This window comes from Callorhinchus milii, unplaced genomic scaffold, assembly GCF_018977255.1.
Source record: "Callorhinchus milii isolate IMCB2004 unplaced genomic scaffold, IMCB_Cmil_1.0 Scaffold2, whole genome shotgun sequence".
Classification (NCBI taxonomy): domain Eukaryota; kingdom Metazoa; phylum Chordata; class Chondrichthyes; order Chimaeriformes; family Callorhinchidae; genus Callorhinchus; species Callorhinchus milii.
Genome location: NW_024704743.1, coordinates 63180024 through 63207088, shown reverse-complemented (window position 1 = coordinate 63207088; position 27065 = coordinate 63180024). Strand labels below are relative to the sequence as shown.

General features: G+C 44.2%; 1 protein-coding gene and 1 long non-coding RNA gene across 2 annotated transcripts; one reads left to right on the top strand and one right to left on the bottom strand.

The window, feature by feature from the left end:
• Window positions 1-640: 640 nt before the first annotated feature.
• Window positions 641-26602, top strand: glipr2l (GLI pathogenesis-related 2, like). Its single transcript, XM_007897440.2, has 5 exons — window positions 641-872; window positions 1015-1123; window positions 1221-1324; window positions 5787-5864; window positions 24287-26602. Exons 1-5 carry the CDS (start codon window positions 860-862, stop codon window positions 24445-24447), a joined length of 465 nt encoding a protein of 154 aa, XP_007895631.1. The 5' UTR covers window positions 641-859; the 3' UTR covers window positions 24448-26602.
• On the bottom strand, window positions 9945-12731 carry LOC103181175. Its single transcript, XR_488179.2, has 3 exons — window positions 12598-12731; window positions 10094-10200; window positions 9945-9961 (listed from the first exon to the last, which is right to left on the bottom strand). It is a non-coding gene; the product is annotated as an uncharacterized LOC103181175 (long non-coding RNA).
• Window positions 26603-27065: the final 463 nt, after the last annotated feature.

Below are 27065 nucleotides of genomic sequence, written 5' to 3'. Positions count from 1 at the left end.
CGTCCTCCCGACGTGAAAAGCGCTACATCAAATGCAAGGATTATTATTATTATTATTATTATTGTTAATAGTATAGTGTAATGGGTTCTTTAACATCTCCTGAGCAGGCAGGGAGGAGCTTGGTTTAAGGTTTCATCTTTTAGAAACCCTCACGATAACAAGAACTCGAAACACCCTATTTGGTCACAAAAACGTTTTCTCATTTAATGTTTGGATTCAGGCTTTTTAAACCCTGCCAATTGCATTCTGTTACTCCATCTCAATCGCGTTGGCTGCATAACCTTTTTTTTTACTCTCGACACAGAACCCTTTAGAGGATTCCCCAGTGAACCTTTCTTCTGTGAGAGCCAGACCAGAGGCTGCAGCCAGCAAGACTGGGAAATCCTCTAAGAGTCCCCCCCTGGTTGCAGTGCAGGCAGCTGGATCTTGCAAATCCCTATTTCGTGCTCCATCTCGTACTTCCTGGAGTGTCCCCACAGGAGGCAGCTGGAACCCAGAGAAAGCCCAGCAGCAGCAGCAGCCAGTCTGGGCAACCTGGAGCTGTCTGTGCTGACTGGGGGAAGGGCTTTATTCCACGCAGACACAGCCTGGTGCTGTGCTGTGCTGTGCTGTGCTGGGGTGGGTGGGGAGAGCTGGCCAGCTCTGTGCTGGGGCAATGCTGTGCTCTGATCTCTAGTCTGGATTCTGACTCCCAGTAAAGACTTCAGTCCTTATAAGGCAGACAGGGCGGGCAGACAGGGCTGAGCTCATTCTCTCAGTCTCTCATTCTCTGCTGCACCTAAAGCAGCTCAGCCTCGTATCTGCAGCAGCAGCAGCACAGGAGGTTTCATCCACCCCCCAAAACACCCTCCCCTAAACTATGGGGAAGTCAGGTCGGTTTCTGTTGCTCTTTTATTGATTTAATAATTGATGATCTTATGCAGACCTGTCTGTAATTTTGTTTTGCCACGCCTTTGTTTCGTTATTAAATTAGGATAACGCTTTGTTTTTTTTTAAAAAAAATTCCTATTTCAGCTTCGAAAGAGTTTTCTGGTGAAGTCTTAAAAGCTCACAACGATTACAGGAAGAAGCATGGAGTACCAGGGCTGAAACTCTGCAACAAGCTTTGCAAAGAAGCAGAACAGTAAGATATTTCTGCATTTAATGTGTATATATATATATATATCCACTGTGTTTGCTGCATTGCTGAGCCCTGCCTTTCTCCTTTCTCTGCCTTGCAGATACTCCCAAGCTCTAGCCAGCACAAGAGTTCTCAAACACAGCTCAGAGTCCAGCAGAGGACAATGTGGAGAAAATCTTGCCTGGGCATCATATGACCAACCTGGTGAGTGCAACACAGTCCTGCCTGGCTATTCTACTCTAAACACTAGAGACCCTGAAAGCAAAACTAAAGGGGCAGCAGCTATAACTTTGCAATCTCGCTACATCTAAGGTTACTGCAGGTTTATTGCATGGCTCACCAATCATCATAATAATCCTTGCTTTTTTTTTTGTCTGGCTCCTCTCTCACGTTTTCGAGACGTCACAGAAGTGCTTCACAAAATGCACTGCAAAGCGAATTGATTGCATATTTTGTCTACGCATTCATTGAGCGGCCTCTACAACAACAACATTACATTTATAGAGCGCCTTTCACGTCGGGAGGACGTCCCAAATGCAATCGGGCAGTTCTGTTGAACAGTGAATACAGTAAACCTCACTTAAATTGTTCAAGTTGGGACCATACATTTACTGTGACTTATACAAAGTAGGGGTTATGTCAAACTTGCATAGAATTTCTTGAACGGGACTTGGGTAGATGTATGACTTGGATGATTATACGATATATACAGATCAGACTTATGCAAGTTTTACTAAATTTGAATATGGAGCCTGATTTCGGGCTCGGCTCTCTGCCTAAATAAAATGACTTAGAGTGAAAGAGGCTGTGTAGCATTTAGCCAGTGTAAACCTCCTCAGTTCACAAGTGGCATGTGTGTGAATGAAGCCAAGCCCACCATGGTTTGATGCCTCTACACGCTCCCTCTCAGCAATGTCATCCGCCGACATGGGGTCAACTTCCACATGTAAGCGGGTGACGCCCAAATCTACCTCTCCTCCTCCAACTGCAGCTCCCAGTCCACTGATGTCCTGTCCGTTTGTCTGACGGACATTACGGCCTGGATGAGTGCAAATTTCCTGCAGCTGAGGTGAATGTTGGCTACCCCATGTGAAGGGCGCTATATAAATGCAAGTTGTGGTTGTTGACTTATGACTTGTTTGGAGATCTGTCAGATGGAATTCTTCCACTGTTCCTGGTTAGTGGAGGAGAATACCACGAGAGGAGGCCTCCCAGTTTAGAGTGGTGGACAAAACCTTGATAAATATAACAGCAACAACTTGCATTTATTCAGCATCCTTCATCTGGAGCGGCATCTCGGAGCACTTAGCATTAGCAAAGCCTGACACCAAGCCAGGGGCAGGGCGGAGCTGACAGTAAGCAAAAGAAGGGGGCAAGATGGAGAGATTGTGGGAGAGTGTTCCAAAGTTTCGGGAAGTTGTGGCTGAAAGCACCGATGGTGATCGGGTGGGTGGGGTGGGGAGGCACAAGGCACAAGCAGGAGGCGAGAGCTATGAGCTAATGCCGTGGAGTGAACCAATTTCTAAATTCACCAATCCAGCTTTTCTTTTTTAGTTTTTATTAAAACCATAAAATCCAAATGACATGAATTTGGTAGATCTGCAAGTTATTTAATTATAATAATATTTTTGCATTTGATAAAGCGCCTTTCATGTCAGGAAGACATCTCCAAACGCTTTGCAGGATTTTAGAGTAAGGTGTCCATAGCACTATGGACTGTTTGTTTGACTACAAGGGTAGTAAAGTTTATAAGTCTTATCCCATGTTGTTCTCTTTTTCCAGTCATTTGTCTGTGTTGTTTCTCAATTCTCATACAAAATTTATCCTTGTTCAACTGAAATGGTGCTCCTAAGACCATGATTAATATGCTTATCACAATTCAGCAAAAAAATTAAGCTAAATTAAAATGAACTCTTAAGATACCAATCTAAACTAAAATTCTTACGCAAATGCTACACAATGCATGTTGTAGGTGAATGGGACCGATATGTTGCGTGCAGCAATGTCCCACAACAATAATAATAATAATAATCCTTGCATTTGATATAGCGCTTTTCACGTCGGGAACACGTCCCAAAGCGCTTCACAGAACACACTGTATAGTGAATTGACTGTATATATTTGTGGGTGAACGCGGCAGCCAATTGCGCACAGCAATGTCCCACAAACAGTCGTAGATTGAAAATGACCAATTTATTATTGTTTTTGGTTTTGGAGGGATTATTATTCGGCGTGTGGAGTAAGGAAACTTGCCTATGGTTTCACCCTGCCTGGAATTGAACTCAGGTCTCTCACCTGCAAAGCGAGTGCTCTAACCACTGAGCTACAGGACTCCACAACCAGCCATGACGTGAATGACCAATTTTATTTGGGGGAATTGTTGGCCAGGACAAAGGGAGAAACTCCCTTTTCGAATAGTGCCATGAGATCTTTAACATCCATCGACGGGACCTCGGATCCTGTCTCAGTTGAAGGACAACACATCTGGCAATGCAGCACTGCACTGGAGTGTCAGCCTAGTATGGGGTTCAGGTATAGTTTGAAACATTTCCATAATAGGGTGAGAACTGGCGCAAAGTTAATTCTCTGCTAATAAGCAATTAAAATACATAAACCACGTAATATTTATTACATATGAATTTAAGGCTTTTCAGTAAGAAATAGGTTTATAAAGTTAATTTTTTTTAAAGTAGGAAGATAAAACTGGAGGAGTACTTCAGAACAAAGGAAAGAAAAAGGGAGTCAATTCAGCCCATTGAGTCTGTTCTGCCAGTTCATTTGATCATGGTAGATCCTTTAACTCCGTTAACTCCATTTCCCTCCTGCTTGACTGTGCCTTTGGTCACCCTCCTCTCTCTGCCCTCCACCCCTCCTGATCCCAACCCCAGCTCGGGTCCAAATCCCTGACTGTCAACCATGTAGGGATGTCCTCTTGAAGTGAAAGGTGCTAAACAAATGTAATTTGTTGTTGTTTCTCCTTGTTCTATATATCCTTTCCTAAATGTTTCTTGCTTGTAAGATAAGACAAATCTTAGGTGAAAAGATCACTATACTATATACAGTGATAAGTATTGCCCTTATTCTCATTCTGATTTGTAGTTATTTATTTCCCCCCCCGACCCCCCCCCCCACCCATGGTGAGATGCCATTTTAAGTTGTCTCCCACAATGGGGTACTTAGGTGAAGAGTGCTATTTAAATGCAAGTTATTATCATAGAATGGAACCAGAATTCCTGCTTTAGAGTCTCTGGATCATAAACACCACATTATAACACGGCTCCACTGTTGTACCATTAGAACTGTCAGATTTTGTTCCCTCAATCTGGGTTGAAAATGTAGATAAAGTCCAGGGGTTAAAAAGGCACTGCCATTAATGTTTAAAAATAGGAATCTGTTCTGTACTCTGCTATAGTAATGGGATTTCACATTATAAACAATTTAATGAAACAATTTGTTTTTAAGCAATTGGATGAGTTAGACTTTAGTGTTACAACTTGTGGAGCCACCCATTTCCTTTAGATTTGTGTTATTTTAAAAGTACAATTAGCCGAATGGAAGTGAGTCAACCCTGGGTATGAACTTTGGGCAAGTAGCTGTTCATACAAAGCATCCAATGGGAAAATTAGCTCATTTCCTGCAGCAGATCAATTTAGGTTCTCTGCAAATCAGAATTACAGAGAAACTCCATTATAGTGTTCTTCAATATAATATAATGCTGCTTCGTTTACATCGTGGATCTACACGGGACTCGCATTAACGAGGTGCACAGTATACCCGGTGTTGATGAAGTGGCTTCTTGCGTGAAAAATGACTGACTTACAGGTTAGTGGGTTGCCTCTGGTGTCACTTCCTGTACATTGTACATTATGTGCAGGAAACAATGTCCTGGTAGAGTTTCTTGAACAAAGCAACCATGGGTAATGTGCAGTGAGTGGTGGCAGTGGCATTTGTTACACATATTGTGCAGGAAGTGATTAAAAGAGTTATTGACCTCACTTGTAGGGTATTGTATAGTATTGCCTGGGCAGCCCCTGTGCGGCTGGTGGGGGGGGGGGGGGGGGGGGGGGGAGGGAGGTCCTGACCAACAAATCCCCTGGATAAAATTGCTCATTCACTTCATGGCTTCATGGCTGTTTGTGGGACGTTGCTGTGCACAAATTGGCCACTGCATTTGCTCACAAAATACACAGCACCAAGATTTCCATTGGGTATTTTAAAAGTAATTGAACAAAAGATAATTATTAACTGGAAATGTTTTTGTTTCCGGTATGTTTGATGAGAGACCTGATGCAGGACCAGTGTGGTAGTCACAGGGAAATTTCCATGTGTAGGTGGCACACATAGAACTCTCAGTAGTGGTATAGTATACCATGTATCAGATACCAGGCCGATGACCCCAAAGAAAGACACGTTTAAATGCTGTTGCTAAATGTTCCAGGTCACAGAGTGTCCCCAATCTATACGCCTCTAGGTCTATATTTTTTTCCCCCACAATCTATGTGTTTTTTGGGTGATCCCAATTAATGGTGGAGTTGTTGTTTTTGAACATCCAGTGCTTTTCTGTGTCTATTGGGCTGCTGAATAAACCTTCAGAGGAGTATCTGCATTACTGATTTTTATTGTTAAATTAGCTTTACAACCATTTTTCTTTCCTTTATTCCTACAGGTAAGGAAGTAGCTGAAAGGTGGTACAATGAGATAAAGAGCTACAACTTTAACTGTCCTGGATTTTCTTCTGGTACAGGTCAGTGGAAGGATCTTGCTTTATGTTTGTGTTTCAATTGGGGATAAAGTGGTGTTGCGAGTCTCGCACAAGTCTGTGGTTAATTTTAACGTGGATTCAGAATTATAACCTGATGGTCTGGCACTAATGTTTCAGGCTCCACATTATAAAAAAGCAAGAAAAAGAATGCTGACTTCTGGGTCGTCAGGTCATTGCTTCATGTAACTTCCTGAATGTTGCTTGCATTCAAGTCAACTTTTATCTGCAGGGTCACCGTAGTACATGCAAAGAATGTACAGTACAGAAACATGCCACACAGCCCAGTGTTTATATTCCACACAAGCCTCCACCTTATGTATTGCCAGTGATTATTAAGAAGCTTTTACGTGACTAGTTCTGGCATAAGGTAGCGATAACTAATAATAATAATCATTGCATTTGATATAGCGCTTTTCACGTCTTCTAGACATCTCAAAGTGCTTCACAGAATATACTGTAAAGTGAATTGACCGTATATTTGTGGGCGAAACGCGGCAGCCAATTGCGCACAGCAATGTCCCACAAACAGTCGTGGATTGAAAATGACCAATTTATTATTATTGTTTGGAGGGATTATTATTAGGCGTGTGGAATAAGGAAACTTGCCCAAGATTTCGCCCTGCCTGGAATTGATCCCAAGTATCTCACTTGCACTAACCACTGAGCTATAGGACTCCACTGAAGGCCAACAGTGCAATACTTGTTCTTACAGGCAGAGCTAAGGAGTAGTGGTTGTAGTTTTAGATGAATCGGGGATGCCTTTCACCACAGTTTAGAGTCCCGTTTGTTTTCTCCCTTTCTCTTGAAGCTGTTGAATCTGTACTGAGGTAATAATAATAGCTATTGCATTCGATTTAGTGCCTTATAACATTCTAAGAGTGTCTCAAAGTGCTTCACAGGAATTCATAGCATTATTTGCAAGCAATTCTAGATTCAGCTGGGGTGGGGTGTATTTATCACATAGCCCAATCCTGTCCTCATGTAACTTTCTTCTGTACATTTCTAGCAAGACTTGCTGAACAACTAGAGGATTATTGCTGATTTTCCCCACCACCACAGGGGTTCCCCTACTTGGTACCCTGACTATTATTAGCTCACACAGTGGAGTCCTGTAGCTCAGTGGTTAGAGCACTCGCTTTGCAAGCGAGAGACTTGAGTTCAATTCCAGGCAGAGGGCGAAACCTTGGGCAAGTTTCCTTACTCCACACGCCTAATAATCCCTCCAAAACAAAAACAATAATAAATTGGTAATTTTCAATCCACGACTGTTTGTGGGACATTGCTGTGCGCAATTGGCTGCCGCGTTTGCCCACAAATATACAGTCAATTCACTTTACAGTCTATTCTGTGAAGCGCTTTGGGACGTCTAGAAGACGTGAAAAGCGCTATATCAAATGCAAGGATTATTATTATTACAGACTGGGGATTGAATCTGGGAACATTTTGAATCTGGGATCTGCATGGCTCTGTGACTTACTGGTTAAACTCCTCGAGGCATTGACTGGAACCTTAACCCCGCGTAAACAAATAATCTTGTTCTTGTTTAAAAAAAAATTCAAACAGGCCAGCACATCATAGTTGACAGAATGAGACACTAACTCTTGGCCTGGCAACAGAGATAGCAGAACATGCCAAATTTAGTCAACTGGCCCTGTCTTGTATACAGTGAATACAGCAGAAACAGCAATGGGTCTTTGCTAAGAATGTACATGCTAACCAGCCATTTGTGTTTTATATCAATTTGCAGATGAGTGAGTCTCAATCTCTCAAACTTAGATATCATTCATTCAGGCATGTCAGAGCTGAGCTTTATCATGTCCTCGCTCAACATCTGTGTGCATGTGCAGATGCCATTGTATAGAGGTGAGGAGCAGGAATGCTGGCTAGGTCTCAGTGTCGTTGGGAGAGGGGGGAGGGCTCTAGCAGACTGGATGCTGTTGGGTGAGGGGCTCCAGCAAAAGGTACTGAGCAGATGTGATATGGGGAGGGGTTCAGATAAGCAGACGTTTTCACTGGAGCAGAATTTTTGATCCTTTGCCTGGCGACAAGTTGATTTATTTTCTTGGGCAAGTGTCAGTTGGGGTATATGTGCAGTTATCTGTCGTGTACAGAGTCTGACACTTAATTGTAATGTCCTCATGGCCTGACTTAGAGTAGAGCTGCTGAATTCCAGAGGTTAATTTATGCCTCACTGATCACTGCCACAGGCAGTCTTAACTTTAAAGGCAGCACCTCCTCTGTAATGCAAACACTGCCATTTTGCCATGGAACTAGCTGCCATTTTCCTCCGACATTAACCTGAGCAGAACATTTCCAAACATTGGGGCAGGATTGTGTGTTTTCTCTGTTTTTGATGGTTTGTGTATTCCACTCCATTCCCGGAATGAATTGCACAGCATTTCTGTTTTGGTCAGCCGGGCACCTGATACATGGAGAAACCATCACTGCGCCACCTACAAACAGAAACATTCCCGTGTCTGGAATGGAATACTCACTCTCTTCCCTGATGGACGCATCTTGCTTACCTAATTCCAGCAAAAGCCAAGGCAAAGGTTGTAGCAAAAGCCGAGGCTTGGGGACTCCAGAGTATCCGAACAGCTCTCTTGAGATGCTCCCCCACATGAAGACTGCTATATAAATGCAAGTTGTTGTTGTCCCAGCTGAGATAGACATCACAGCCTGAATCTGGATCCTAGTTTGGATGTCTTGGAGCTGCAGCTTACATCCATGTTTACCCACACGGAACCCTGATCTGGTTAATTTCTGACTGCTCTTTATGTAAAGTTAATTTTTTTTCATCTTAGTTTCACCTGCAGCATGAATTTCTAAATGATGATGTGAGTTCTTGCTGCAGGTTAGTTGGAAGCCGGCTGTGGTTTTAGCATTGTCTCAACCTGTGTGTGCACATGGTATGGGTGCTGAAACGTGTGCACACCATGTATGTGCATGAAGTGCAGACACTAAGACATATGTACCATATACACACACAGGCTGAACACGCCTGTGTACACATTGTACAATACAATACAAAATTACATTTGTAAAGGGCCTTTCACATCAGGAGGATCTCCCAAGGTGCTGAAAAGTCAGGTCATTAAGAGCCGAGTGTTGGGGGGAGGTTGAGATCAGGGATGGTGGAGGGCAAAGAGGGTAGGAGGGTAGCCAAAGGCATGGTTGGAGAAGAGTGTCTTGAGGCGTGCCTTGAAGGGATGGAGGTGAAGGGAATGTGGGATGGAGTTCCTCAGGGTGGGGGTAGAGAGGCTGAAGGCCCGACTGCCAATGGTGGGGCACGCCAGGCAGGGGACATGTGGCAGGCCAGAGCTTGCTGAGCGGAGGGAGCAGACAGGTTGATAAGGGGTCAGAGGGATAGGATAGGAGGAGCCAAGGCCATGGAAGGCTTGAAGGTTAGGACAAGGATTTTGAACTCGATCCGCTGAGGGATGGGGAGGCTGTGGAGCCGGGTGGCAGTGGGTGTGATGGAGTGCTGACACATTTGTACATTTGTACGTAGTGTGCAGCCTGTTTGTGTGTGTATGTGTGTGGTACAGGTACTGAGCCATGTGTACATCCTGTGTGTGTACCATGTACAGGCACTGAGACATATGTACAGAATGTGTGTGTGTATATGGCCCAGGTATTGAGACGTGTGAACAGCCTGTGATCCTCAGAATGCGTGTCTCAATCACATACAAATGGGGGACGTGTAGTCACAGTGAGAAGGTGTAAAATACCTATTTCTCCCTTACTGACTGAGGATGACCTCACAGCTCCTGAGCCACACAGTTACCAGTGACTTGCGCAGGTCATGTCACCAGTGAAATATAAATAGGTATTTCACACACACCCTTTACAATTCTATATTTATCATGTGTGGAAAAATCTTGACTTAAAATAGCATCTAGTTTGTTTCAGGTAAATATTTGAAAAGCTCTGTTTCAGTGAAATTTACAATAAACTGATGAAAAATCCACAGCGCAGTAGAGAAACTGCAGGTAAATCCTCCTTTTTTTATATGGAGAAACATCACTTCATGGTAGTTTGTGGGACATTTCTGTGTGCATATTGGCTGCTGCGTTCACCTGCAAAATACATTTTACAATATATCCTTTGAAACATTGGCCCGACATGAAAGGCATTATATCAAAACTAAGAATTGCTATTATTATTTTATTATACAAAAGATAGAAATGCTGTGTGATTGATTTACTTACATCTCTCCTTCTCCATAAAGCACTTTGCGACATATTCCAACGTGAAAGCCACTATTTAAGTGCAATTAGTACTCGGGATGTAGCAAAGTCTTAATGTATCCGAATTTCTGAGGTTGGAAAATAATACGGTATGATGTTAGTGATAATAATCGAATTTTACTCAGCAATTGTCTGACACACACAGAAACCTATTCCTGTGCTTAGGAGTCCCCAAACCAAATTACTGTGAGTTTCACATACAATGCAGCCCTATTATAACAAGCATTAATATAATACAAATTTGCTGATGACTGTGCACTGTGGACCATTCATGGTGCATACACGCAGCCGGCCAGACTTCCTGCCTGCCATTGTGACCGACTTCTTGTTCATTAGGTCAGGATTGATGTCACTTCCTGCTTTGCTAAGTGTGGAACTTTGTGAATGCAAACGTTGTGTTATAACAAGGCTGTTTGTATCGTTTACGTGTTTCTAAAGGAGGTACAAAGACATGAATGTATGAGGCTGTATCCGTGAACCCGAATTCTAGGGAAATTTCCAGCATCTTTTATACAAGTTAGAACCATAGAACGTTGCAGCAGAGAAGAAGGCCATTCAGCCCATCATGCTGGCTCTTTATAAGAGCAATTATTTCAGTCCCATTTACCTGCCCTTTTCCCATACCCCTGTAGTTTACTTCTTTTTAGGTATTGTCCCAAGCCTCTGAGTTCAGTAAAGTGGAAGGACCTTTAAAGGACAGCTTGCACTGTGCCAGCTACCTTGCTGTTCTAGAAGTGAAAGTTCCTCTACCAGGCTTGCTCTTCATCACCAAGTGCTTAAGGTCCTCGTGTAAAGGGGAATACGTGTACAGTAGGTCACAATAATCAACAACAACAACAAGATTGCATTTATAGAGCGCCTTTCACGTCGGGAGGACGTCCCAAGGCGCTGGACAGTTGGGTCGGAACCCGAGCAGGGGGTTAACTGGTCAGGGTGAGAGGAGGGAAGGGAGGGAGCGAGGAGGGGGTAGCGAGTTGAGAGGGGAGCTGAAGGCACGGTTGAAGAGAATAATGTGCCGAGGCCTTGCTGATGGGGGAGTAGATGTGTGTCGTCAGCCAGACGCTGATTTATAAATTCATGTCACAGACTAGTCGTGATCAGTCAACTATTACTGTGACTGCTTTTATACTGTTATCCAGCGTTTTTTCATGTTTGACAAGCTCTGGTGTTTTGAATAGAGAATTGATTTCAGAGGGCCAATTTTAGGATCATTCTATGTGGGGGAGGGGTAGGGGAAGAATAGATTTAATCTTAACCGTGGATGTAGAGAGGTTAGATGGGTCAGTACTTAAAGCTGCTTCATTTGATGTGCAGCAAACAGCAGATTTGGGAGGTAGGCAGGAGAGCACAAGGACAGATCATGGTTTGAGATTTGATTCATTTAAAGCCATTGTTATTTATGCCTCCACTCCACAATAGAAGACAAATGGGGTTTTGTTGCAAAAACACTTAGAGGGATAGAAGATCAGCCTGGGGAGTGGGTTTACTGTTGCAGTCCTCCCACTTGTCAATTACACTGCATAGTGGCAGATGGCAAGGGGAGCTTCTCTGCTTCCTCAAGCAGTAACTAACCAAGCCTAAATAATGAAGTGGAAGTGTTGATTTACTTTTTCTCGGTGTGTATGTGTATGTGTTTATGTTATGCATGCAGGTTTGTAGACTAGGCTTTGGTGCTCAGATTGATTGGACATGTGCACAGGTAATAAAAATCCTTGGATTTTGATATAATGCGTTATCGCGTCTTCGAGACATCTCAAAGCTCTTCACAGAATATACGGTAAAGTGAATTGACTTTATATTTTGTGGGCGAAACGTGGCAGCCAATTGCGCTCAGCAGTGTCCCCAAACTGGTGGATTGAGTAACCAAATTAATGATTATTATTATTATTTGAAGGGATTATTACCTCAGAAAAAGCGATCCGCCAATCAACTAACAACCGGGTTCTTACTTGCTGCTAGGTAAACAGGTGTGTGGAGTACAGAAACTTGCCGAACGTTTCACCCTGCAGGGGATCAACCTAGGTCCTCTCACTTGAGAGGCTGCAGGACTCCAAAAGTAGACAATGGCACAAATACGATCTATCTGTAGCTGGTCTGGTTGCACATATATTGGCTACAGCCTCCTGTTTGTCCCTCGTCCCCTCTGTTCCACCATAGGTGGCTGTGCCTTCAGCCACTGCACCCCAAAGCTCTGGATTTCTCTCCCTCAATCTCTCCATTTTACCTTTCACTCCCCACTTTCAAATCCTGGCTAAAGACCTTCCTTTTCAATTGTGCTCACATTCACCTCCCCACTCCCTCTCCCGCTGGTTCGGCATCAGACTCCGCCACTGTCAAGCGCTCCGGGACACAATTGAAGGCTTTTCACAGTTTTCTGCAAATAGAGCAGGAGAGAAGATGGGGTTAATGGTTTACAGAGGAGAGTTAGAGGAGAGCAGTTGGGGGTCCATAAAGTTCCAACTCACCTTATAACTTGGCACGATCAAAGGCAACAACAACTTGCATATATATAGTGTCCATCATGCAGGGTAGCGTCTCAGAGTGTTTAAGACAGTTGCCAGTCAATGCTTCCTGACCACTGGAAATCAGACCATTTTTAGTGCATGGGAAACCAGCCAGCATCCGGCTTATAGGTTAACCAGTGTTATGGGGGAAGGTGGGGCCTTAGATCACCCCCAACCTTCTAAACTCCAGGAATATAGACCAAGTTTATTCAACCTACCCTTTCATCTCCATTAATTCACCAGAAGGAGCTTGAAATGTTAATCTTTGATAGAATGTTACTGCGCATGAACTGACCATTCAACCCATCAAAAACATTGGTGTTTGTCTCCTCATGAGTCACTGAATCTAACCCCATTCTCCTGCTCACTCCCCACCTCCCGGCCTGCTTCAGGTCCCCCGCACTTCCTGCCCCATCATTGGCGGTCGGGCATTGAGTATCTCTGCCCCCACTCTCTGGAACTCTATCCTGCAATCCCTCTGCCTCACTCCCTCTCTTTCCTCCTTCAAGTCCTGCCTGAAGATCTTCTTCTTCGACCATGCCTTCGGCCGCCCACCCCCCAGCTTCCTCCCCTTCTGACCCCAACTCCCAGCTCGGGTCCAAAACCCCTGATTGTCCAGCGCCCTGGGACGTCTTTCTGACATGAAAGGTGCTATACAAGTGTAAGTTGTTGTAGTCCTTTTTTTTTTCTAGCATCTAATTCTCTAGAGGAATTGATGGACTTTGCTTCAACAACAAAATATGCTGAGTCCAGCAATGATCCAGGTCAGGGGTTCAGTTCTTGAAAATTTGAGTAAGTTTCGCCAAAAAAGGAAAACACCCGATTGGAATGTTGCATTTCAGTTTTCCCAGCCCCTCTCAGTGGGAATTTATGAGTGGAAATGTTGAAGGGATGTAATGAATATTTAAACAAAGCCTAGATTCTTCAAGTCCATCTTTATCTTTAATGTCAGAATTGAATTTAAAAGCTCCAAGGAAATGCTGAAGGAAAGAAGGAAATGCTCCAGTAAAGTTTCTCTTCAGTATCGCACATATTGGAAAGATGAAACATTGTCAACCCAAAGGCCATATGGCCCATCACCCCTGTGCTGTACGCCAGGTGATAAAGCATTCCTTGAATGTTCAAAAGGTTAGAATTTACGTTTAACTTGTTAGGATGCAGTGAAGTAATTTTGGGTTAGTACAGATGGGCTTCTACCATGACCTTCTTTCTCCCCCACCCAACCCTTCCCCCTCTCAAGCCCCTTTCCCCCTCTCCCCCCCCCCCCCCCTCCCCCACCCCGAGGACTTCACTGAGAACAACCCTCACTGAGAACAGCCTCGCAGTTCCTGTAGGGGTGATGAATGGGTGATAATCAATTGCTAATATGATTTGCAATTGTGATTCACAATGTCCTGTTGAATGGCTTTGGACAGTGTTTTATATGTGAAGTGTTGTGCATCTGTTTCAGTTTTAATCCAATCTTCCATCATCCAGTCATTTTCCGATGGAAACTGAATATTTAGTGGAGATTTTTTTCCTTTGGCAGCGTCTTTCCTTTTGATACAAAAATAGAAGTCGCTGGGAACACTCAGCAGGTCAGGCAGTATCTATGGAGAAAGGAAAGTGAGTCAACGTTTCAGGTCCACGATCCTTTGTCAGAATTGAATTTAAAAGCTCCAAGGAAATGCTGAAGGAAAGAAGAAAATGCTCCAGTAAAGTTTTTCCTCAGTGTCGAACATATGGGTCGGACATATCTGACAAAGGGTCGTGGACCCAAGACGTTGGCTCACTTTCCTTTCTCCATAGATGCTGCCTGACCTGCTGAGTGTTCCCAGCGACTTCTGTTTTTATTTCAGATTTCCAACATCTGCAGTACTTTGCTTTTACTTCCTTTTGATGTTACAAATGCCAGAAATGTGCATCCATCTGGCATGGGTATCCAGGGCAATAGTCACCACCACTTTCTATTTCCCCTTGAACATTCAGACCCTCTCTAAACATTGGTCGTGCTGTCTCTGGTCAGACAACAACGGCGACAACAAAATTTAATTTGTATAGCGTCTTTTATGTCGGGAGGACATCCCAAGGTGCAGGACAGTCAGCGTTTCGGATCCGAGCTGGGGGATGGGATTGGGGAGGATGGAGGAAGGAGGAGGGCAGGGTGACCGAAGGCACGACTGAAGAGGAGGGTCTTGAGAATGGGTCTTAAAGGAGGCAAGGGAGGGGGCGAGGTGGAGGGCTGTGGGATGGAGTTCCAGAGGGTGGTGGCAGAAGACCTGCCAGAGCAGCAATCATGGTTTTGCTGTAGATCTCTTCATGACATTACTTACTTTATTTATACTCCTTGGTTATTCCAGCCCTCATTCCTACTGTCCTTGGAACTGTCAGCTCAAATTTCTTCTTAAATAGGGTTGTGAGAACATGGAATATTCTAACCTAAAAGGTAGAATCAATTTGGATGTTTAAAAAGGCTGATGGAAAGTGATGGAGGTATGAAGGGGTATTGGGAGGGGGAGGCAGGGGTATGTCACTCCTGATTAGATGTATTGGAGTCCTGTAGCTCAGTGGTTAGAGCACTCGCTTTGCAAGTGAGAGACCTGAGTTCAATTCCAGGCAGAGGGCGAAACCTTGGGCACACTTACTCCACACGCCTAATAATAATCCCTCCAAAAAACAAAACAATAATAAATTGGTCTTTTCAATCCATGACTGTTTGTGGGACATTGCTGTGCGCAATTGGCTGTCGCGTTCGCCCACAAATATACAGTCAATTCACTTTACAGTATATTCTGTGAAGCGCTTTGGGACGTCTAGAAGACGTGAAAAGCACTGTATCAAATGCAAGGATTATTATTAGAGTGCATTCACATTACGTAATGCCATTAAGGATTAAGTTACTCCAAAACAAATTCACTATGCAAACCATCATCCATTTTGAAAAATGGTTCTGTTTCTTCTGCAAGTGCATAACACTGTGATTGCACGTGAGCCAGGGTTATGTTTGGTGGCTATTGTAAAGTGAGATAGTACTGACTTTATGGTAGTTAGATAATGCAAGTTGCAGCACCAGTAGACCAATAAGATGGTTGAAAGAGGGTGAGTGTGTGTTGCCTTGACATTTCAAACACCGGCTGGATTGTAGGAACGCCAGGTGTGTATGAAACAAACAAAAAGCTGATAACAGGACAATTATGATTCATCTTACTATTCATTTTGAGAATTCCCTATGATTGTTCGCTTGCAGCATTGTCCAGGAGATTAATACAATTAATGGAGACTCCAGGACAATCCTGGAGGGTTGGCAACCCTAGATATGTGTGGAAAGGCAGTGATATGGGGGAAAGGCAAACATATACAGAGACAAAAGATGCCAAGAGTTTAAAAAAACTAGTGTAACAGACTCGATGGGTTGAATGTTCTTTAAAATTATGAGGGATTATGCTGGAGTCAGTAAGGAGAAATGATTTGCACTGGTCGCTGAATCAGTGACTAGAGGGCATCAATTTGAGATGTTTAGCAAAGGGGGAAATTCAGAGGATTTTTTTTTACACAGGAAGTTGTTAGGCCTGCGCTGCTGGGTATGGTGATTGAGGCAGAATCCATATTCTGTTTTAATAGGGAACTAGATTAGACGTGTAAAAGGGTCTGGGGAAAAGGTAGGTAAGTGGGACTGAAGGCATTGCTCTTTCAAAGAACCAGAACAGACATGAAGGCTGAAAGACCTTCTTCCATGTTGTAAGTTTCTGTGGTTTGCCGTTCTTATATTTCAATTTTCGTTGTAAATTGCTAACAATTGTGTAATGCTTTTACAACAAATAATCTATAATCAGATGTGGAGATGGAAGGGGCTGAAAGCCCTGTCTTTAATCCCATATATGACGAATAGTACATATAGAATGCAATTCCACTCTCTACAGCTCTTTCTGATCTTGATTGATCTTCATACCAAGCTTTCCTGTTGCTTTCCTGCATTAAAATTCCTATTTGCAGTCCAGAGTGACTCACACTTTATGGAAAAATGGGGCCTCAACTATTACACATACCTAAACCCCAAGGAGATGTATCTTGGGTCAACTAATCAAATGGTTTCTTTGCTCAACTCTTCCTCCCTGATGTTTCCATGTCAGAAGCTGAGGGTTGGCATGAGCCAATCCTCTTGAGAGCTTTTGACTGCCCTGGCCCTGGCCTGGCATTTCTGTAACTCAATAACGTGACAATTGATATGTGTGAATGATGTGAATGAATCACACATGATGTGAATTTGTATCTAAGGTGATTGTTGGCCAGGACACTGGGAAAATCTCTTCGCTTTTCAATTAGTGTTTTAAATGTTTTATGGGATCTTTAATATCCACTGAACAGGCAGTCAGGACCTTGGTGTAAAATTTAATCTGAAGGATGGACCCTCCAATAATCCTGTGACTCTCAGCGCTGCGCTGGAATGTCAGCCTAGACTGTGAGCTCAAAGTACTGTTTCGGAACTTGGACCACATATCACAACAGCCTGCTCGGCCTCAGATAGCTACAATATTTTAATAATATAATAATCCTTGCATTTGATATAGCGCTTTTTACGTCTTCTAGACTTCTCAAAGCGCTTCACAGAATATACTGTAAAGTGAATTGACTGTATATTTGTGGGCGAAATGCGGAAGCCAATTACGCACAGCAGTGTATCACAAACGGTCATGGATTGAAAATGACCAGTTTTTTTTTGTTTTTTGGAGGGATTATTATTAGACGTGTGGAGTAAGGAAACTTGCGCAAGGTTTCGTCCTGCCTGGAATTGAATTTTATCGCACACAGTGGCATACTGGCTCCCTGAAAAGTGGGGAGGGCAATTCACCGAGGTGCCGATTTGTCATAAAACCTTTGTCCGTTACAATATATCCCATGAAGCACTTTGAGATATCCTTCCAAAGTGAAAGGCGCTATATCGAATGTAAAGATTATTAATATTATTAAAACCTCCATGTGGGCCTCTTGAATGTGATGCCATAAAGAGAAGGTTCAGTCTACGGTTAAAAAAAAACGTTGGTGAAAGACACAGGAAACCACTTTCTTCACAGAACGGATGGATGTTCTGTAACTGCTGTACCTGTTCATATCTCACTGCTGTCTCTGTCTCTCCTCCTCCTCCTCCTCCATCAAATAAACATTTAGTACTGAAACAACAGAGCTGAATTTCAGAGTTTTCCTAATTTCAGCCAATTGAAGTAAATTAGATGTAAGTTTTTGCTCAACAAAAGAGAGTTTACCATAGAAAAATAAAAGGGATGCTAAATGTGTTTCATACTTTCCTATCCTGTGACATCCGGATGAGAGAGTACATAGAGAGATCTTTCTGCCTGAGTCATACGATGGCAACATCCTGTCACCCACTGACTAATCTGATTATCCAGATTACCTCATAATTTCAATTTTGTTTTATCTACTGGGTGCCTTTTCTGCAGATGTCGGACTGCAGCAAATTCCTCCACAAAATAAGTCACTACACTTTACAGTATATTTGATGCGCTTTGAGTTGCCCTCCTGATATGAAAGGTATTATATCAAATGTCAGAATTAAATAAAATTCCACCTTTAACTGCTTATTATGGTTCATTTGGCTATTTACTCTAAATACAAAAGACTAGATTATGTTGTGAAAAGCTGTGTTGAAGCTCAGAATGTAAAGAGTGTTGGCAATGTGGATTGTGGTGTAGAGTGGTAGCAATGTGGAGTGGTGTGGAGTGGCGGCAATGTGGAGTAGTGGCAATGAGGAGTGTTGACAATGTGGAGTGGCGGCAATGTGGAGTAGTGGCAATGAGGCGTGTTGGCAATGTGGAGTGGCGGCAATGTGGAGTGGCGGCAATGTGGAGTGGCGGCAATGTGGAGTGGTGTGGAGTGTTGGCAATGTGGAGTGGCGGCAATGTGGAGTGGCGGCAATGTGGAGTGGCGGCAATGTGGAGTGGTGTGGAGTGTTGGCAATGTGGAGTATTGGCAATGTGGAGTTGTGTGGAGTAGTGGCAATGTGGAGTTGTGTGGAGTGTTGGCAATGTGGCGTGTTGGCAATGTGGAGTTGTGTGGAGTAGTGGCAATATCCTGTAGCTCAGTGGTTAGAGCACTCACTTTGCAAGCAAGAGATCTGGGTTCGATTCCCGGCAGGGTGAAACCTTGGGCAAGTTTCCTTACTCCACACACCTGATAATAATCCCTCAAGAAAAAAATAATAAATTGGTCATTTCAATCCACGACTGTTGGTGGGACACTGGTGTGCACAATTGGCTGCTGCGTTTCACCCACAAATATACAGTCAATTCACTTTACAGTCTATTCTGTGAAGAGCTTTGAGACGTTGAGAACACCTGAAAAGCGATATATCAAATGCAAGGATTATTATTATAACAATGGAGTGGTGTGGAGTGTTGGCATGTGGAGTGGTGTGGAGTGTTGGTGGCAATGAAGGGCGCAGGTTTGATCTGTGGTCTGGGGTTAGGTGGCTGATACCTGATGGGATGGCAGTGGGGTGTTTGCAGTTCACCTCATACCCCCAGGTGTCCTGATCACATAAAGCTGGCCTGGAAAGTGTACATGTAGATTTGAAGACTCGTGTCGAAATGTCCGATGCTCGTATATGACAATGCCTACACCTCGTGAGTTCAAGATCCTTGTCCTAATTTTAAAAGCCTTCGCACTCTGCTTTTGTGACCCTCTTAAACTCTACCAACTTCCGTCCCCCCCTACCCCACTCTACCCGGCCCAACATCAGCGGTAAGGATTTAAGCCATTCTGCCCCACCTTCTGGAACATCCATTCGCCTTGTCCTTGCCTCCTTCAAAAGCTTCCTCTTTGACCGTGCCTTTGGATATCTTCCCATCACCACCACGCCCTTGGTCCCCTCCCTCCTGAACCCAAACCCCGCCTTGGATGCAAACCCTCAACTGTCCAGCACCTTGGGACGTCCTACCGACGTGCCGGGTGCTATATAAATGTAATTTGTTGTTGTCTATCCCACAGCTCTCTATCTGCCTCATGTCTGTCTGTCTGTCTGTCTGTCTGTCTGTCTGTCTGTCTGTCTGTCTGTCTGTCTGTCTGTCTGTCTGTCTGTCTGTCTCACAGCTCACTGTCTGTCTGTGTCTCTGATTGTCTCACAACTCTCTGTGTGTCTCATGACTCATGTGTGACAGGGTTTACGACATGACAAAGTTCGGATGTGGGAATGTGTTAACAATTGAATAACAAGATGCTTTCTCCAGAAGTATATTAAAGAATTCCATCTCTGCATTTGCTAGTTCCACTTAGGCCCAGTGCCATAAGTACCCCTCTCAGCCAGCACGAGTTACACAACCTCTCTGCACAGTGGCTCATAAGCCAGATGTGGGGGGAGGGGGGAGAAAGGAGAGGAATTTGACGTGACTCAGATACAATTAAGCAACGTCTCATTTTAGAAGCCAAAAACATCAACAGCAATAGGTCCCTGAGTAAAATATCCACCTCGGTTCTTCAGTTTCTGCTTATGGCCTTTTAGAGTTTTTCTGCATTTGCCAGCATACTTTTTCAACAACAACAACTTGCATTTATATAGTACCCTCCACATGGAGTGCTGCACAGTGGCACAGTTTGATGCCAAGCTGAGGAGAGGGGGGAGTTGACTGTAGACACGATCAAAGAGCAAAGTCTTCACATGTGATCTGATGATGGGAAAAGTGGAGGCAAGGTAGAGGGATTGAGGCAGAGTGTTCCAGTTTTGTGGCATAAAGGCTGAAAGCATGGCTGCCAGTTGTAGAGGGGGATGAGGGATGTGCAGAAGAGGAGTGAGGTGTGAGAGCAGACTGGAGAGGTAGAGAAGTGTTTTCGTTCTTTATTGTTCCATTGCTTATACAAAAATACCCACATTATAAAAATACTGATGTGACTTTTCCCTCCATTTCAGTTACAGCACACCTGTCTGCCTTTTGTAAATAAATATAAATGGTGAATGGTTAGATTGCAGTGAATTAGTTGATCTCAGCCACAGCAGGGTGAGCTGGGAGGAGAAAATCAGCCAGGGATCCCGTCCTTTTCTCGTCACATAAGCCTCGCAGCTAATTGCTAATATAGCAGCTGAAAAGTTACAGTATTTTGCTAACTCACTCCTGGAGGTTGTCACAAGGCTTCTTGTGCAGTCAAATACAAGGATTATTCTTATGCTTTTTAAAAGAAGATTAAAAAAAAGTGGTCCAAAAATTCTCATTGTCATCACCTCACGAAAGTTATCTTAAAAATTAAGAACATCCAGAATTTGGGAAAATTCTTGAATGAAGGTTAGATTTGGTGCTTGGTTGTCCTTGTTCTCTGTCAGAGTGGCCCTTCTGCTGCACATGCAGTATATCAGTAGCCCTGGCTGAGACCAGCTAACTCCCTGCATACTGCAGAACATGAATATTATTGCTGTCATAAAATTCTATGATTGGAGTAGTTTGCACATAAATGGAGTCCTGTAGTCCTGTAGTTCAGTAGTTGAGCACTTGCCTCGGTTCAATTCCCGGCAGGGCACTGGGGCAAGTTTCCTTACTCCACACGCCTGATAATAATCCTTCAAGAAAAAAAAGAAATGGGTCACTTCGATCCACGACTGTTTGTGGAACACTGCTGTGCGCAATTGGCTGCCGCGTTTCGCCCACAAATATACAGTCAATTCACTTTACAGTATATTCTGTGAAGCGCTTTGAGATGTCTAGAAGACGTGAAAAGCAACATATGAAATGCAAGGATTATTATTATTTTATAAATGCTGACGTGGCAAAATGTTTAACAAGCAACATGTTGCAACTTCCAGTTTCGCAACTGCACGATCACATCTGGCAAGCTGTAATCAAGCTTCAGAAAAAAGGTGGCTTCCTGCCAGTTTCCCTCAAGCTGACATTTCTTCATACTTTGACAAATTAGGAATCCTAATTCTCCAGCCATAAATTTGGCAAACTAGAACTCAACAAATCAATTTGCGAATGTCACAACAAAAGCAAATCGGGTGCCGCTGGCATAAGGAGGTGCTTCTCCAGGTGAATAGAGCTCTCGTCAGACCTCATTTGGAGAACTGTACAAATTTGGGCACCCAATCATAGGAAGGGTATCTTTGGAAAGAGGCCATGATGGTTCACTAGAATAATAGTGAACAGAAACAGCCGGGTAGAAGTGACAAATGACATTCTGTCCATCTGCGGCCAGAGCTCCCTCTGCCTCCTTGTCCTCCTTGACCTCTCTGCTGCGTTCGACACCGTCGGCCACTCCATCCTCATCCACCACCTCTCCTCTCACCTCAACCTTCATGGCTCTGCCCTTGACTGGTTCAGATTGTACCTCTCACACCGCCTCCACTTCATCTCCACAAACGGCTTCTCCTCTAGCCCCACACCGTCTCGTGCGGCGTTCCTCAGGGCTCTGTCCGTGGTCCCCTCCTCTTCAACATCTATATGCTCCCTCTTGGTGACATCATCCGCAGACATGGGGTCAACTTGCACATTACCCAACTATACCTCTCTGCCTCCACCCTTGACTCCAGGACCACTGCTGTACTGACAGAATGTCTGTCAGACATCAAGTCCTGGATGAGAGCTAACTTTCTACAGTTGAACATCAACAAGACCGAGGCTCTCCTGATTGGCTCCCGTCAGCATCTCCACACCTCAGGCGCTGACAGCATCACCATCCATGGCTGCACACTACACCTCACTAAGCCAGTCCAGAACCTTGGGATCTTGTTTGACCCTCAACTATCCTTTTTACCCCAAATCAGCGGCAGGATCCGCTCTGCCACCCCCCACCGTAATGTCACCCGGCTCTGACACTGTCTCACACCGCAGGCTACCGAAACCCTCATACATGCCTTCATTACATCAAGGCTTAACTATGCAAACTTGCTGCTTGTCGGCTTCCCCAACTCCTCCCTCCACAGGCTGCAGATCATCCAGAGCTCTGGAACCCATGTCCTCTCCCGCACTAGACTCTGCGACCTTATCAACCCCATCCTTGACCAACTCCACTGGCTTCCCATCACACAGAGGATACAGTTCAAGATCCTGGTCCTCACCTTCAAAGCCCTCCATGGCCTTGCTCCCCCCTACCTCTGCGTCCTCCTACCATCCTGCTCACTCCCTCCGCTCAGCGGGCTCTGGCCTGCTTCGTGTTTCCCGCCTTGCTCGCCCCACTATTAGTGTGAAGGCTTCCTGCCACTCTGCCCCCACCCTCTGGAACTCCATCCCGCAGTCCCTCCGCCTTGCCCCCTCCCTCGCCACCTTCAAGATCCATCTCAAGGCCTTCCTCTTCGACCGTGCTTTTGATCTCCCTGCTTCCCCCCCCTGCCCTCCACCCTTCCTGACCCTGACCCCCAGCTCGGGTCCGTAACTCTGTCTGTCCAGCGCTTTGGGATATCCTCCCGATGTGAAAGGCGCAATACAATTGTAATTTTGTTGTTGTTGTTGTAATACTTGTGCTGAAGGATCTTAGTTATAATGGGAGGTGAGGTAGACTGGGGTTTTATACCTTAGAGCAGAGGAGTTTAAGAGGGTGATTTGCAAGGGGTAACAAAAGGAATTTACATGACAGGTTAGATTGTGGACGACTCTTCTGCTGGTAGAGGGATTCCTTTACATGGGGGCATAGCCTTAAGTCAGAACTAAGATATTTGGAACTGAGGTCAGGGAGCATTTGTTCACACAGAGGGTTGTGAAGATGTGGAATGCTCTGCCCCAGAAAGCTGTAGAGATTGAATCAACACTGCTAATTTAAAATGAAACACAAATGAAAAATAGGAATCAACATTAAAGAGAATTTACAAGTTACACCGGCTGATCCCTCATCAGCCTTCCAAGACAAGGCTGAGCTCAGACTGATCTGAGTGACACGACTCCTGTGACCCTTCTAACTACAGCTGTGTGACAATGCCTGGTACCCAGAGTGTTAGGTTCCAGGTGTGTGTGAGAGAGGAATGGACTCAGGGACTCCTGTCTGAGGGAAGCCTCTGCTCCTGGGAAATCCAGAACAAAAGCCCTGTCCTCTTGTGCTGCTCTCCCCCCAGAGGGAGAGGCTCAGTGTGAGGACCATTGTTTTATTAGCTATGTTATTGGGTTTTGTTTTCAAACCTTCATTGAGGTTTGTTTCACTGAAGTGATATGTTTTAAAGATCGGGGGGTGGTGGAGGGGGGGTGTTGGGAGAGAGTTGTTGTATGTGTTTCAGATATATCTGAGCTTATGTTATTCCAGATGTGATCACTTTGGATGGATATTTCGGGAATGGGATGTGAGCAATGGTCACATAGTTTAGAAACAGGAACAGGAGCCATTCAGCTTATTGAGGCAATTTTAATAGATTTTTTTTTTGGTCAGCCTGACACATGCAGAAACCCATCACCATGCTTAAGAGTATCCAGACCAAGCTGAGAATTCCATGCATCCCAACTACACATGGAAATCCCAGAGATAGATTGTTGGAATGGAATTTGTACTTTCTTTTAAGCATCTCAATAGATTGTGAAATTAAAGCTTCATACATTGACTGAGACTAAATCTTGTTTGTGTCAGCGTGTGCACTACCCGTGTTTGGTTTGCTAATTACAGAGGCTGGGGCTGTTAAGTTAACTAATAGTAATCCTCCTCCTCCGAAACACCAGCACTCATTAACTCTTGCTCTTGTTATTCCCTCTCACAGGTCACTTCACAGCAATGGTCTGGAAAAACACCAAAAAGATGGGAGTTGGGAAAGCCACAGCCTCAGACGGCTCCACGTTTGTCGTGGCCAGATATTTCCCAGCCGGCAACATCACAAACCAGGGATATTTTGAGGAAAACGTTTTGCCTCCAAAAAAGTAAAATTGTGAATGTCAAAAACAGACTGTATGAAACAGGGAAATCTGAAGGAAATGAATTTGGACATTGAGGATTCTCATCCAGTGACTTGGCTCCGAACTGCTAGACCTGCTCATATGATGCTGGAGAAAGTCCCAACACTTCAGCTCCGTGTGCGCCTGTGTTTTATTCTGTTATTATTGATAGTGCCAACATAGCAAGCCACTTGCAGATGTAACCAAAAATCACCTGACTCCCATTAGGAACAATGTAGGAGACTTGCAGCTTCTCAGCACCCAGAATGCCAAAGGTAACCCTGTGTTAACTCAACCTCTTGAGCAATAGCAGTATAGGAGCTTGTTCAAGCACGGTGGCCTCCCATCCCACAGTCTGTTCCAGAAGCCCTGCCTGCCACGACAGGGTAGTCTTTATTCACACTGATTTATTTCTGTCTTTTAAATTCAGCAGGTTATTTTCCCGGTAATACACATTTTTGGTCTTCCTGCAGCCTGGTTTGTAAACTGCCTGATGAGGGATGGAATGGTCATTTTCTCCTGTTGTAAGGTAGAGTGAGCAGAGGAGGCTGGTAATGGCAGAGTCAATCCTGGTCCCCTCACCCCTCGTTCATTGTTCCTGATGGGAGAGTGAGAAGGCTTGTGTGAGGAAAGATGACAGGGCCAGCAGAACTTTAGAACAGACCCCCGAAGGTGCAGTAAAACTGAGAAAGTCTTGCTATGTGATGGATAGAAACACAGACAAGCATCAAAACTCTTCACGCTCATCCTTCAGTGTTATGTGGGTGTGGTCCTGTGTCTTTTTAAAAAAAATTGTTTCCCTAGATGGATGTTTCTCTTCATTGGATCTTGTTTCTCTTCCTTGAATGACTGAGTAGCACTGACTATCCTCCTTTCACTGTGAATGGGACAGTCTGCTGCAGGAATTTCTCTGTCCGGGAATGACCAGCATGCAATATGAGGTGGATAATGCACATTGTTCTCTTTTTAATTCCCCTCCCTCCCCCCGAACAATAAATGTTACTTTCTCCCACAAGTGATCCTCAGGCTGTAGTGATCCAACCACAAGTTAGTAATACGTACACACGAAAGCTTTGAATGACAGACAGCCCCTGGACTAGGACTCACCCTATGCGGTTAGAGGTCCATGCTGGACACTTGAACCATTGTGGGCACAGCCCTTTAAGCTGAAGCAGTATTTAACTGTGGTAGGTCCCTCACTCTGTACCTCATCCAAGAGCCCAAAGACACTTGGCTAGAAGCCAGTTAACTAAACCACTCTGACTCATTCAGGATTAGAAACTAAACCTCACTGAATTCAATGTAAGCAGTTTATGGAGAAACTTTGTGAAGAACTGAGTTTGATTGAGATTGAATGCACGTGTGTTGCGCACATAACCCTCAGCTCTGTTAAGTCTTGCTTAATATCAAAATACCCAAATAAATTATTTTTAGAGTTTTTGTCATGAGCTGGAGGTTTGGGGTCTGTGCCTTGGTTGGTTTCTCTTCCTCTTCCTTATCTGTAACACACTGCAGAACAGGCTGAAAACCCTGCTTCTTAAGAGTTCTCACAAAGTGCAAATGCAAACGTAAACACAGCAAACAATTTCCGTGCCTGCCACATTCCTGACTTTCCCACAAATGTCTGTTACAACTTTCTTTAAAAAAAGCTTTTGTTCCCAATTTTGCTTTCCCCTTTCTCTAAAGAAGCTTCTGCCTCGAGGTGAAAATTCAGGAAGAGGTTAATATTTATTCTCTCTTCTCTTTGCCTTGTCTGTGCACTGTGTTTGGGGGCAGCAGAGTGGCTTTCATTTAAACTTTAAACATTTTTATTTACAGCAAAGGCTATCTCTTACCTTTATGAAATTTTAATGCTATTTTTCCACAATAGAGACTGTGCCACCAAAACCATACTGCTCAGGCCTGGTTTTCCATTAGGTTTGCTTTGTTGTTTAAACACAGTTATTGCAAGTTACGGTGACATTTCTGTCTTCACATACTGTGTGACTTAGCCATGATGTTAAAGCCAGTGCACTCTTGGGGTGAAAGAGCTCATGAGAGCTCATGATTGTAAGTTTCGACTTATGCAAATGTATCTGAAATCTGACCCTTTCACTCATCCAGAGAATGGTCATTTCATTAAAAAACAAAATCTTAAAAATGAATATATCTGAAAGACTAAAGCTTTGTGTGTTTGCTCTGTGGGTTGTTGCATTTGGCACCTCACTGAGATCCATATGACAACTGGTTCAAGGCATTGCAGACCAGCTCAGCAGCTGCAACTCAAGGTGAATGAAGTCAGCACCACAGCCAGTCACTGACTGGGACATGAGCAGAGCATCTGCAGTGTGTTACTCTAATTGTACCCCATAGATTTGTGCACTGCTGTGAGAGTATACATTTGGCTGACTATCCCAGGCAGGAATTTCCTGTGCAGGTGAATTATCGGCAAGTGGGAGGAAGGTAAAAGTTAGGAAAGATCCTTGTTCCCAAAATGCCAAGGCATATGATGTCCAATTTGACACATGCAGGATATTGTCTTGGAGCGTTTAACAATGGTGGAGCTTGATAGCGACCCTGGGAGAAAGGGAAGGTGACCGTAGGCATGGTTGGAGAGGAAGGTCTTCA

Excerpts from the sequence above, each read along its gene's own strand:
- glipr2l (XM_007897440.2), top strand. Across the intron at positions 1,124-1,220 it reads CTTTGCAAAGAAGCAGAACA|ATACTCCCAAGCTCTAGCCA; the intron begins GTAAGATATTTC and ends TCTGCCTTGCAG. Across the intron at positions 1,325-5,786 it reads GGCATCATATGACCAACCTG|GTAAGGAAGTAGCTGAAAGG; the intron begins GTGAGTGCAACA and ends TTATTCCTACAG.